This window comes from Eubalaena glacialis, chromosome 4, assembly GCF_028564815.1.
Source record: "Eubalaena glacialis isolate mEubGla1 chromosome 4, mEubGla1.1.hap2.+ XY, whole genome shotgun sequence".
Classification (NCBI taxonomy): domain Eukaryota; kingdom Metazoa; phylum Chordata; class Mammalia; order Artiodactyla; family Balaenidae; genus Eubalaena; species Eubalaena glacialis.
Genome location: NC_083719.1, coordinates 143,167,371 through 143,181,044, shown reverse-complemented (window position 1 = coordinate 143,181,044; position 13,674 = coordinate 143,167,371). Strand labels below are relative to the sequence as shown.

At 36.4% G+C, this 13,674-nt stretch overlaps 1 protein-coding gene across 4 annotated transcripts in view; it reads left to right on the top strand.

Annotated features, from left to right (window-relative positions):
* GABRB2 (gamma-aminobutyric acid type A receptor subunit beta2) overlaps positions 1-13,674 on the top strand; it is a 284,907-nt gene that overhangs the window by 85,448 nt on the left and 185,785 nt on the right. For all 4 annotated transcript variants that reach the window (XM_061188414.1, XM_061188415.1, XM_061188413.1 and 1 more), the window contains exon 5: positions 4,857-5,077. In XM_061188414.1, coding sequence (XP_061044397.1) covers positions 4,857-5,077 — 221 coding nt within the window. The remainder of the gene's footprint in view (positions 1-4,856; positions 5,078-13,674) is intronic.

The following is a 13,674-nucleotide window of genomic DNA, read 5'->3' as shown; positions in this document are numbered from 1 at the left end:
TATTCTGGCCAAAACTATATAAACTCAGTCTCATCATGAACACATCAGACAAGCTCAAATTGAGAGATATTCAACAAGATAACTGACCAGTACTCTTCGAAAGCATTACATCATCAAAGACAAGGAAAGACTGAGAAACTCTCACAGATTGACGGATACTAAGGAACAGAAAAACTAAAGACATGGTGGGATCTTGGATCCTGGAACAGAAAAAGAACATTAGTGAATAAACGGGTGATATTCTAATAAGGTCTGTAGTCTAGTAAATAGTATTATATTAATGTTAATATCCTAGTTTGATATTGTTCTATAATTATGCAAAATGTTAATCTTAGAGGAGGCTGTGTGAAGAGTATACGGAAGCCCTCTGAACTATTGATTTTTTTTGTTTGTTTTAAACTATAAAGTTAAACTAATTATAAGAATAACTTTAAAAGGAAACAGCAAAATAATAAAATGTTTAATGTAGATTGATATCCACCTATCAAATATACAGTAACAGGAGGTAAACAGAAAAGTGTTCATAGAGCAAGAATAGGAAGTTCACAAAATAATAAAGTTAAAAAAGATAATAAACACATACACAAATTATTTCATACCATATATTTTGTAGAACACTAAACCAAAGAAACAGGAAGAGTTTGAATCTTGGTATTGGCAATGAATTACAAAGACAACAAGAAACAATTACGAAAGTACTTTAGATGTTTAGAAGATTTTGAAACGGCGAGGTGCATTTGAACACAGGGGTGGCAAAGCATTTCTTAGAATGGAATTATTTTATTCCTAGGGGTGGAGTTGGAAACTACCTAGTCCAATTGCCTCATTGTACACATGGGGAGTTGTGAAACTATAACCATTTAGTGGTAATCTTATTAGCACATCCTGTTGGGGCCACATGTCCCCTGGGATGCACGGAGATGACTTATTTTGTAGCATTGCTGTACTCCACCCCCCTTCAGGTGTCAAAGCAGCTCCTGTTTTCCCCAATTCCTAAGTTAATTAACTTCAGTTTCTTCTTTTGAGTTGGAAACAGAGACTCATTCACCTCAACCGAGGTTATGACAGATGGACATGAGAGTACTGGGGTAAGAACCTGGGTGTGTCTGACCTTAGAGATCATGGGTTTTTTTGTTTGTTTGTTCGTTTTGTTTAAGCAGTTTTAAAATTTATTTTTTAAATTTACATACAGAAAAATGCACTCATTTTGGTGTATAGTCCTGTGAGTTAACTAATGCCTAGAGTTGTGTAACCACCACTACAGTTTAGATGCAGAGCAGTTCTACTACCCAAAATCATTCCTCATGCTGTCCCTTTGTAGTCAACCTCTCCACCACCTCAAATACCAGAGAAGCACTCATCTGTTCTTTGTTCCTATAGTTTTACGTTTTCCAAAATTTCGTGTAAATGGAATCATATAATATGTATTCTTTTGAATCTGCCTTCTTTGACGTAACTTTCTTTGAAAATCATTGATGATGTTGCATGTATCAGGAGCTGCTCTGAACATTTGCACACAGGAGTGGGATTGCTAGGTTGTATGTCAAATGTATGTTAACTTTGTAAGAGATTGTCCAACTGTTTTCCAAGTGGCTGATTATTTGTATTCCCACCTGCAATGTGTAAGAGTTTTAGTTGCTCTGCATCATCATCAGCACTTGAAATGGTCAGTTGTGTTTTTGTTTTGTTTTATTTTGGGGGCCTTGTTCAACATATTTACTTATGTACAACTTTAAAGTTTGGAGACCACCTACCTTTGGGATGTGGGAGTGTCACATTTACAAATTTCACATATACAATAGTGAATATGTGGATCTCACACTAACTTAGACATCTATCTTGCTTACTTGTTTGCTTATTTATTTACATTTGCAAGCTCCAGTTGATTCACACTATTTGCTGAAAATATTATGCTTTCTCAAATCTACTACCTTTCTACCTTTGTCAGAAATCTTTGAGCATATTTGTGTGGGTTTATTTTTAGATTCTACTATTTTATTGATCTATGTTTCTATCAATACTACACTATCATATTGTCTTAATGTAGTTTCCGAGTGAGTCATGAAATTAGGTAGTGTGAATCCTCCAGTTTTGTTCTTTCCTTTCTAAATTGTTTTGTTTATTCTCATTCCTTTGCTTGCCATATAAACTTTAGGATCAGCTTGTTCATATCTACAAAAATCCTGCTTGGATATTGATTGGGATTAAATTTTTAAATTTTATCTACAGATCAATTTGAGGAGAACTGACATCTTAACAATACTCACTTTTCAAATCCAGGAACTTGGTATATCTCTCCATTTATTTTTGCTTTTGGCTGTGTTTGTGTGAGTGTGTGTTACTTTAAGAAGATAAAAGAGGGAGAAAAAATAAATAAGAAGCTCACTATTGTAATGGGTTTTCTTCACATTTTGATTCTCTGCCAATCTGCCTATTAGTTTTCACTTTGCACAGTCCTTAGGTAGTGGCTTTTTAATTCTTTCCAGGATGGTTAGTTGTGATTAGCAGGAGAGAGAGCCTGTAGTAGGCTTACTCCATCTTGCTCAGCATTGAAAGTCAATTGGTTTTGGTTTTGATTATCTAACTGCTTCTTGCATGGTGATGCCATGGCTTGTGGAGCACCCAGAAGTGGTTTACTTGCTTTTTTTCAGTTTGAATAAACCAACGGTGACGCAACTTCCTGAAGGCAGGCTTGTTGGATGGGTGTAAAAGATGTTTTCTACATAAAAGTTCAAAGCATTTATCCTGGGGGCATGAGGGTCTGGGAGAGAGGGTAGAACACAGAACCATTGTTTTCTTTTATGTCCAGTAACATTTATTTCGATTCAGGAACCTCTTCCTTTCTTGACAGTGTCATGATATGTCATTTAAAAATAAAAGAAATGAAAATTGATGTGACAGTTAGCAGAATCACCAGGGTCTGTCTGGGAGCATTTCTTAGCAGGCACTGCCTTGCTGACAAATAACAGGAGTTAACATATGACTCTGGATCTCACAATATTACCATTTATTTAGCCCAGAAGAAAATACAATTTCCTGTGCTCAAACACATCTCAGCTGACTGATAAACTCCAGCACCTTCCAAACTGTGTTATCTCCCCTAACTCTTAAGAGGGCTTATGTAGCTTCATCTTCTAATGGAGATAATAATCGAATTTTCCATTTTATCTCCAAGAATCGGAAATCACTAAGTGTGTTTTCTCAAGCACAATATAAATTGCCTATTTTATTTATGGCCAACTTTTTAGGCCGTTTGTAACATAGAGACATGTAAAGAATGTATCTGATCCATTTTCTGTTCTCTAGTTATATAATTCATAAGTCTTCAAGTTAGCTTTTATTATAAATCAGGATGTTATGCTAGAGATCCTCAGACTAATTCTTTAAAAAAGCAGAGTGTGCTAGAACAGTCCAGAGCACTGACTAAAGTAATCCACTCAAGTAAATTTCACCTACAATTATTTGATATACCTTTAGGATATTAATATTCTTCTGTTAGAATAGAAGTTTGATTCTTTGCTTCTCATTCAGAAGTCAGCTCTACACTGACTTCTGAATGAGATAAAAATTTGTATATTTGTGAAACCAGGGAAAATAGTTAAATTTTTTGCCAGAGGATTAAACTTTTCCTGTGAAGCTGTTTAATGTTTTTAGCAGGTAATATCTTGCAAGTCGTATTTTAAAATTGTATAGCCAAATTAAGATGTATAAATCTCAGCAAGGGTTGGAAAAACTCAGGGACTTCACAGAGATTGAAGTGTGTATTTTATCCACAAAAGTAGGCAGGTATGTGCAGAAATCCAGTAGGCATACCATTTTGGATATCCATTCATTCATTATTTGTGCCCTAGGACTATGCTGGCTCTCAGGTTGCAGAGATGATTAATACATAATTCTAGTTTTGTTTTTTTTTAAAGCCCTCAAGTAGGGCATTGTGAACTGATATTAAAATAGAATGGTAATTATCCTTTTCAAATGAATATTTGGTCCTTCATTTAGTCATTCAAATGAGGGTGAAAGAGCAATTACATTGTACCCTTAGGCCTCTAATGGAGAAAACATGTCACAATATGTATGTAAATACTTTGTTCATAATTTATAGCTTTTTGTAGTTTACAGATTGCATTTGAGTTATATATTTAATTGTCATAATGATCCTCTGATAGATCAGGGATATGTTAAAAGACCATTTATAGTTAAGGAACTGAAGTGAAAAGAAGTTATGTAAATTTGCTCCTAGAAATAGCTGGAAAATGCTGGAGCCTGGGACTCCAAGACGAGTGCTCACTTTATAACAACGCACAGTTTCTCAAAATGAAAGAGCCTAGTCTGATGATCCAGAATCCCTAAAATTCTCATGAAATACTGAGCTAATATTTTTTAGATAGGTGGGAAGCTACGTTAGTCTCAGTATAAATGTCACCTCCACTAGGAAACTCATTTTGATCAGACAGATTGAGATTCTCATTATAACCTCTTATAATTACTACTGTAATAAATTAACCACTTTTTACAATTGTATTTATGTTCCACCCAAAACAATCCTGGGTACCGCACTTTAAGACAAATTAATTATTAAATAATTATTTCTTACCATCTTTCTTCCTGAATAACGTATAATAAATTTCACAAGGATATGCTCTCTTCACTTCTGTATATACTGTGGTGCCCGACACATAGTACGGGCTCAGTAAGAATGGGTTTAGTAAATTAGTATTTGCCTATATGCGAATAGTATATGTTTTTGGTATTTGGTTGTGTATATTTTCTTGTGAATACTGAAGTGTTTGCCTGTCTCCCAAGTCCATTTATGTACAAAATAACCATTTTTTTCTTTTATCTTCTCAATTTCACAGGATTATACCTTGACAATGTACTTCCAGCAAGCTTGGAGAGATAAGAGGCTGTCCTATAATGTAATACCTTTAAACTTGACTCTGGACAATAGAGTGGCAGACCAGCTCTGGGTGCCCGATACTTACTTCCTGAACGATAAGAAGTCGTTTGTGCACGGAGTGACTGTCAAGAACCGCATGATCCGCCTGCATCCAGATGGGACGGTCCTTTACGGCCTCAGGTCTGTAGAGTCCATTTCAAAATTGAACTCTTCCTGAACACAGTAGTTACTGCTTTTTTTTTTGGAGGGGCATATTGTGCTGTTTTCCTTAGTCCTCCTTTAATTCTGCTGATAAGCAGTTAAACCTCCTAGTCAATAGACATCTGAGAGCTTAGTGTTCCATGTTTACAAAGGGACTTATCCCCAGCTAAGCCTAAGTTTTTCTGAATTATCTTCCAATATCAGCTGCTGATCTTAAAGCTGCTTTCTTTAAGGCGTAGGGATAAACAATATCAAAATAGCTTAGACACAGGGTCTCTTTGAAGTGGAAAAAAATTATGAGTGCCAAATACTTGTTTGAATGTGGCAGATATTCTGTTTCATAAATTGTTCCTGAGCTCTATGAACTGGGTCTGGTCCTCTGAGAACAGGAAGGCTTTTTTTGCCCTCTTACCTCCAAGGAGCAATCAGACTTGCAAATAAATAAAGCCATCATCTCAGGTTTATTAATAATGAATTTACACTATTAAATGTACCTTTCTATCTAGAGAAGAATTGTGATGCTCTGCTCTTTGGAGGATGAATTGTGAAATATGACAGTTTCTTCTTTTAAAGTTTATTTTGTATTAGTTGGTTCCCTGGAAAAAAGATGAAGAAAAAAGATCTGTCTTAAACTTTAGTTTTCAGTCTGAAAACATTGCAATGTAAAGAATTCCTCTGCATTATTGGGGAAGACTCTCTATTCTGAAATGTTCAGTTGTCTCTGATATATTCTGTTTTACATAAACATGTGGTGACTTTATCATAATAATGATAATAATATTATTATTCATTTATTGAACACTTGTTAGGGGTCAGACATTAGTGAGTACACTCCATATATTATTACAGTTATAATAACTTATAACAACCTCATAAGTTAAAACTGTTATGATCTTTATTTCAAATGAAGGCTGGTGTAACTTGTCTAAGATCACAGAGAAAGTAAACAATGAAGATGGGATCTGAGTCCTGTTCTAAGTTCAGAGCCAGAGCTCTTAACCATTACCCTAGGTTGCCTCTCACTCCCACATTTTTCTTATCTGTTATATCTAATTTTCATTATCTGCTGTGTTCATCGTTCCTGACTGGTGCATTGTCTTAGATCCTTATAAGCCAGCTTCTTCGTTTGTTTATCCTGTTTGTAGAGAAAATGGCATTTGTTTGTCAAGGGAGGGAGAGACTGAGGCCAAGAGAGTGCATGTTTGTACGCTGTGTCAGCCATTGGAAGTAAAGAGATAAATTGGATACAGGCACTGCTCACATACAGGCCTTAGGGAAAAAGAGAAATAGCGGAAAGATAAAATAAGTTGACTGGCAGTGTCTGCAAAGACTCCACCAAAGTGGTGGAATTTGAAAGCACTTAAGGAAAGAATTATCTTAGCAGATACATTGTGCTAAACTTATTGCTTGGAATCCACTACAATTTATTGCTTGTGTCTATGTTCAATAGTGGCTGCAATGAAAATATGGTATCACAAAGACCTTGATGAGATGGTGACCACATGGGCAGTGGAGGAATGCAAAGAGGCTGTAGTTCACACGTTTTAAGAGTTAAGCACAGAAAGAAGTCAGAATCCTGAAGAAGGCAGAGAGAAGCACAGAAATAATAAGTTACTCATTTGGCAGGGAATGAGCGGGGAGAGGCCTGGGAAGTAGCAAGTTTTGGCTAAGCATCAGACCCAGTGCTGGATACATTTTGCCCATCAAATCTTCACAGCAATCATGTAGACATTACACTGTGTTTTCCTTTTTTTGGTGATACCCACATGTAGAGCAGAGAACCAGTTGTGTTCTCTTTGTTATACCTAGCACTGACAAAGCACCTACACTGTAAATAAACTCAGTAAAGATTGTCAATGAATTCTGAATGTACATATGCAAAGTTGGATGGGTGGGAAAAAATCAACAATCAAACGTCTTTGAGAGGGACAAGAGAGGGCCGATATAGATGATAAATATGGCTTCTTTAAATCAGTAAGCCAATAATCAGACAAGAAAAGGTGGTGGCTGTTCATTCTTGTCATTAAGACCAACTGGACACTATTACTGTAAATCATCACCCTCTCAGCCCCACTTCCAATAAGGGCTAATGGCAAAATATGCAGGTTCCTGAACACATCTGACGTGCAAAATTAATACTCCTGGACGAAGAAGACTCATGGATTGTGATTGTTCTCTCAGTTGTGTAGTTAATCCTGACTTTGAAATTGGTAAGAGATTTTTCAGGAAATTTGTAAATATTCCATTCCAGTTTTTACTGATAAATAGAACAGTTTATTTCATGGCTGAAGTTTAGTGCAGGCCAGATATTCCTTTTCAACAGCAGAAGTTTCATTTGCAATAAAAGTAAAAGGAATTCAATTAAAATTGCTGCTGCTGGATTGATTCAGATCTACTTAGTTCCTCCTCCTACTTACCCACTCTCCTACCCCAGTCATTCTCTGTTACTGATAGTCTGCTAAGAAATTTATCTTGTTTCTATGTTCAATAGTGGCTGCATTCAAACAGCATTTAGAATAGTAATAGTAGTAATATTAGTAGTTAGTACGCATTAATGGACTTAGCCTGTACGTGTCACTGTGCTAGAGCATTGCTTATATTATCTCATTTAAAATTGACTTTATTCCTACAAACTGGGCGCTATTGGTTGGTTGGTTTGTTTTTCTGTCTTACGTGAAGAAATTAAGGAACTTGTGTACCAAGTTACACACCTACTGCACAGGAAAGTATAATAGTTTGAATACAAAGATGTTGCTCTTCATTATCATTCTGTCCTACTCCTTAGGTACTGGCAAATGGAAATTAGGAATAGTAGAAATCACCTGAGAGCATGCAAGAGAAAAAAAGAAGGTAAAGAAAAGTGATATGGAAACAGCTTGCATTAGATCCATAGATACAGACTTTGTTCTTTATTGATAGAATAAAACCCTAGAGAACAGCAGTCCTGAGTCATCTATGGAAGATGCATCTTTAGGTTCTGAGAGTCACACCATTCCCAGTTTACTAAGAGATGATTTTTGCTGTGTGGAATCCTGGGGCACAGACAAGATCATTGCAAAGAAGTTGGTAAGGGCAAGGTTCATCAGTCAGAATAAGGAGAATTTAAAGGCAATCATGAAAACCTAGACATAGAAAGCTGGTTCAAGGAAGACTTTAAATATAAGGCAGTGACCAATAAATTAGGTAGAGCAAGTCCTCTGGGCCAAATGTCATGCATGTTCAAGGCAAAATCCTTTAAGGACTTAAATGCTTCTTCCGTTGAGATGCACAAAGATTGGTAGGGATGAGGGGGCTGGAGGGGAAGTCATTCAGAGAATCTGAGTAAGCCTCTTTTGTAGAGTTTTCTTAGTGAAATTTTTAGGTATTAAAACATATTAAAGATAAAGTAGTATGCAAAATATTAATGCTTGTTGAATTTCATGGTGGGTACATAGGTGTTTGTCATGCTCTTCTTTCAACTTGTCTGTATGTTTGAAAATTTCCATGATAAAATTTGGAAAAGAAAAAATGGCCTAGGAATCTCTGGTTCTATTATCTAAGAAATAGCACTCAAGATTTAAAAGTCTGAAGCCAAAGAATGGTATTTCTGATCTCTTAGAGGTAGAGAATTACCTGTATGTGACATGTACTTTTAGTAGCTGTGTCTGAAAACGAGGTCATCTCATCTCAGAGGATGCATACTTAGTGGGTGGGATCCATAACCACAGACAACCAGGCTAAGCCATAACCCAGGGAGGAATGGTCATAGCTCTACACTTAAAGCTCGGATAACCTCCTTGTGAAATCAACCTCCTGCAAGGATGTACCCATTGCTTTTGACTGTACAGCAGGAGCTCTGAGTCCACTCATGCTGAAATAGTGTGTTTGGATAGCATGAGTTTTAAGGATAGCGCTCAGCTAATCGACAAACTTGCATTAAGGTAGTTCAAAAAATGAACTTGGGAAGTTCAGAAAATGGAGATTGAGATTTAGAAATATGGGAAATGTTTTAGTTATTGCTGTTATAGGCTAGGTTTTAACAGTTTTCATTCTGATTGGATTTTTGTTTCCCCATTGCCAAAAACACGGATTAGCAGCTTACTCTCAGTTATTCCATTACTTTTCAGGTTGATAATCATTTTAGAAGGATAGAGTTCTGACACTGTGCAAAGAGATGAATGGACACAATTGGGCAATGCAACCAACTTCCTTAACAAAGTATTATGATAATGGAACTTGTATTTTCGTTTGGACTTTTGTCACTGACCTCTTGTTGAACCTTAAGCATCTTCTTCAGGTTTTAATTTCCTCATATATAAAAAAGGGGGGGGAGATAAATTAGATAATGTCATTTTAACAACCCAATCATCTTCTGAATCGAATGAGATCAGTGAATGTAAAAAATTTTATAATCTGACATCAGACTGGAAAGTGAAATTATGTATTTCGAGTAACGTAGTAATTGGTAGATAGTAAGTGTGCAGTGTTACTTAATATTTGATAAATAGATGGATGCTGGGGATATTTGATAAATAAACAGAAGGCTGGAACAAAGAAAGGTTTAGATATCAAGGCAGTAGTTTTATATTGTAGAATTTTACCTCAGGTATCTTTTCATGATTCTGTAAAGATACTCCTTTGTCTAGAACAAAAAGAACAAGAGGAGCAGGAGTGAGCAAGTCTGTTGAAGAGAATGGGAAAGGTCTAGGTCAGGCACGTCTAAAAGGAAAAAGGGGACTACTAAAATACTAAGAGGATTGCAACCTGCAGTGGAGCCAGGTATCTCCAGCCATTGCATTGGCAGGCTGAGATGAAGAGGAAGGAAACTAGATGCCTGGCTTGAGACCCAAGTGGCCATGACAGCCTTTAGAAGCTGCCCTGTAGCCCCAAACCCAGTACCTCATTTGTAGCATGCACTCAGTAATTTTCGTTTAATCAAGCATTATATAGTTTCTCTTAAACCAGGCCTTTCCTCTTATTCTCATCACGTCTTATCATGCATCTATTTTCTCAACCTTGTTTAAAGATCTGCAGGAATAATTAAGAAAAGTGATGAATAATGTTATTTTTCAAGTCTAAGTTTATAGTTTGTGGCTAAAGAACAATAAAATCCTTAAATATAGATTCTTACCTTCACTCTTGGCTAGTTGATAACTCAGTTATACCAATGTGATCATAAAATAAAATACCTGCTTTCTTTTATGATACTATTTAGATATTTCTGTTAGGAGATATAGCTGGAGGTAGGGAAGAATATTTTCTTGGGATGAACCCAGCTGTAGAAGTGGTGACAACAGACTTCTCATTGACTAGGCAGAGGAATTCCTAGCAATTTATAAAGCACATATTCCAAACAGATTATCTGTATTTTATTCCAAAATAAAATTGGCCCAATCAAATTATTTTCAGAACACTTCAAGGAAAAATGGCATAGAAAGTACAGGATTTCTGCTGATGAATTCAACTAAAGCACTAGCCAATAAAAATCAGGTTTAATCTGGTGTTGACATGGCATCATAAAGAATGTTACATAGGTATAATTTAGACTGTTATTTACTTAAAATAGGAGATATTTATTAGATTTCAGAAAGCTAGTGATAACTACACTGATCAGAGAATTAGGAGAGCTGCATTCTAATCTTACATTTAGTAGTTCTTATAATTATTCATTTAAATTATTTCTAAATTTTATTATCACTCCCAAAATCTCAATACCTGTGATTTTGCTAATCTAGGACTTCCACCTCATTATGCATACAGCAGTATTTAACGTGATATTGCAGTGCTTTAGCAATTGTAGTTATCTTCTTGAAAAAAATCTTCTGATTAATTAAGAAGGCAAAAACAAAATCATTGTATTCAGGTATATAAGAAAACCTGAATTATCAACTGATGGCACCCTTTTGTGAAGGTAAAAATGTATATTTTTAATTAAAATTTAGAATCTGAATCCCAATTGGACTGCATATGCTAAGTCATTAACATTATATCATAAGCATTTTAGCACATTACTAAATTGTTCAACAAAAACATGAAAACAAAACCCATTTCCTCTTATGAGATGTTACATAATTATTATTAAACATCTAGAAAATACAGTTAAGTTATGAAAATATAGCTACCCTTAATCCTATCACCCAGACTTAATCATACCTGCATCTTGCTTTATACTCTTCCAGATATTTTTCTAGTAAAAAAGCAAATAGGTAATTTGTCATAAAACAGATTCACATTATACGTACAATTTTCTGATCTTATTTTTTTCTGTAACGATGAGTGCACCATAAACATGTTTGCCATGTCAATAAAACTCTGCTCACCATCATTATTTAACCATTGTAAGACATATTTGGGATATATTCCTTTATCCAATATAGGATATGGTTTATAGCTTTGACATAAGGTGAAATATGTAGTTATTGCTATAAAATGCAGGACTACTATTTCAAATTTACTTAATATTTTAGTGACAAACAGGCAAAGCTTTTTGCAACACAATTTGTAATCTTGTATTTGTATTTGTGCTGTTGTAATTTGTGGTGTCATTAGTTAAATAAATGGCTCAGGAGATGTACTGATGCTGATTATTAGGACAGTTCTTATGGAAGGTGTGACTTTCTTACTCTTCTGGTAGTAGTTGACCCATCTAAAAATAGCTGTTTGTCTTTTGGTGTGAGGGGGCAGCCCTTGATTTCATATGTCTGTACACCTCCCATATGTAACATTGGGTCGGAAACATGTCACTTCTGATTAAAGGTTCACATTCTTAAGGAAGGATTCAGCAGGAAGCAGAAGGCAATTCAACCACCTCCCGCTATGTATGTTCTGTCATTGGGAAAATCGCAAAGGATAACGTTAGCCTGTAATGAATTTAGACAGGCAAGGTTTATTAATTGTATCTTCTTCCTCTACTCCTAAAGCTTTACCACAGGGTATTAGGCAAGTGAATAACTGAGTAGCCATCTCACACTGAAATGTAGTCTATTAAACATTAATATATCAATTTTTTTACTTGGATTTCCTAATTGGTTTAATTCATTTTCATAGAGATATGGAGTGAATGCATTTTGTCAAGCAGAGCAACAGAGATTTTATTAAGAATATCAGTTCTTCTGGCCAGAGTGTGAGACCCTGTGCTCTAGATTCTCAGTCTTCTAAACAGGAAAAAACACCTTCATCTACCTCCACCTCCGTGGGAAGAGACACATACATCCTCCTTAAAGAGCTGTAATTATTATTATTATTTTTTTTTTGGCTGCGTTGGGTCTTCGTTGCTGCGCGCGGGCTTTCTCTAGTTGCGGCAAGCGGGGGCTACTCTTCGTTGCGGTGCGCAGGCTTCGCATTGCAGTGGCTTCTCTCTTGTTGTGGAGCACGGGCTCTAGGCGCGCAGGCTTCAGTAGTTGCGGCACACAAGCTTCAGTAGTTGTGGCTCCTGGGCTCTAGAGCGCAGGCTTAGTAGTTGTGGTGCACGGGCTTAGTTGCTCTGCGGCATGTGGGATCTTCCCGGACCAGAGCTCGAACCCATGTCCCCTGCATTGGCAGGTGGATTCTTAACCGCTGCGCCACCAGGGAAGTCCCTGTAATTAATTTTTAAAAGAAATTTCTTGCCCATTATTTTTCACTATAAAATAAAATTATTTAGATGAAAAGTGAATGTATTTAGAAGTAATTTCTGTCATCTTCAAGTTCACCTTCTTCATTATTATAGAAAAGAAGAGGGAAGCTCGGAGAGGGAAGTGATTGTGCCTAACATCACACAGACAATTGATGGCAAAGCACAGAGCGGAATCCCAACCTCCTGACTCCTAATCCAGGGCTTGTTATTGTTCCTGCTGCTGGAGTCATTTGGTTACTTGCCGTCATCATGGCCTGACTGACCTCAGCGAATAAGTCAAATCCAAACTGGAAATAGCGGAATCAGAATTACACCATTAGGTGTAATCCAGGGCTCTTTCGATTGCAATATTTTTGCTGGGTTTTTAGATAACAACATTTAAAGAGGAAAAGAAAATCTGCCTGACTTTTTTTTCTCAAATATTATTGACTCATCACATTCTTGTAATCAGTGAGTCTCCTTTGCTACCCTAGTTGTCTTCATGTCCATTGATTTCAGTCAAATGAGAGCTGAATGTGTCAGAACTGAAACCAAAGATATGAAAGATGAGTGGTCAGAGACTCCAGGGGTTTCAAAGCAGGAAAGACACCAACCGCGTTCCCAATAAAGATATGGATCTTGTATTGCAGACCCAAAGAATGAGTACAGGGTGTCATCGAAGTGGGCCTTGTCTGCAAAGAGGAGAAGCCCTGAAACCCGAGAACACGCCATTCTTTGGCTTGCGGATGTATCTGTATACAGCATGGCTATACATAAGCGCATTCAGAAGTAGTACTGGCATAGTCCCGATTTCACTAGGAACGAACCCTCTGGGTCACGAGAGTACTGGCAGCATGGAAAGAAGCCAGATATTTATTTTGCTTTGTCTTGATTTATTTTATTTTAAGAAAAGAATTTTCTAGTGGATGATTAAAACTGTTGCTGCTATATATGTGCTTGTGTGTGTATATGTATATGTCCCCATTTATAGGTATAAATATAC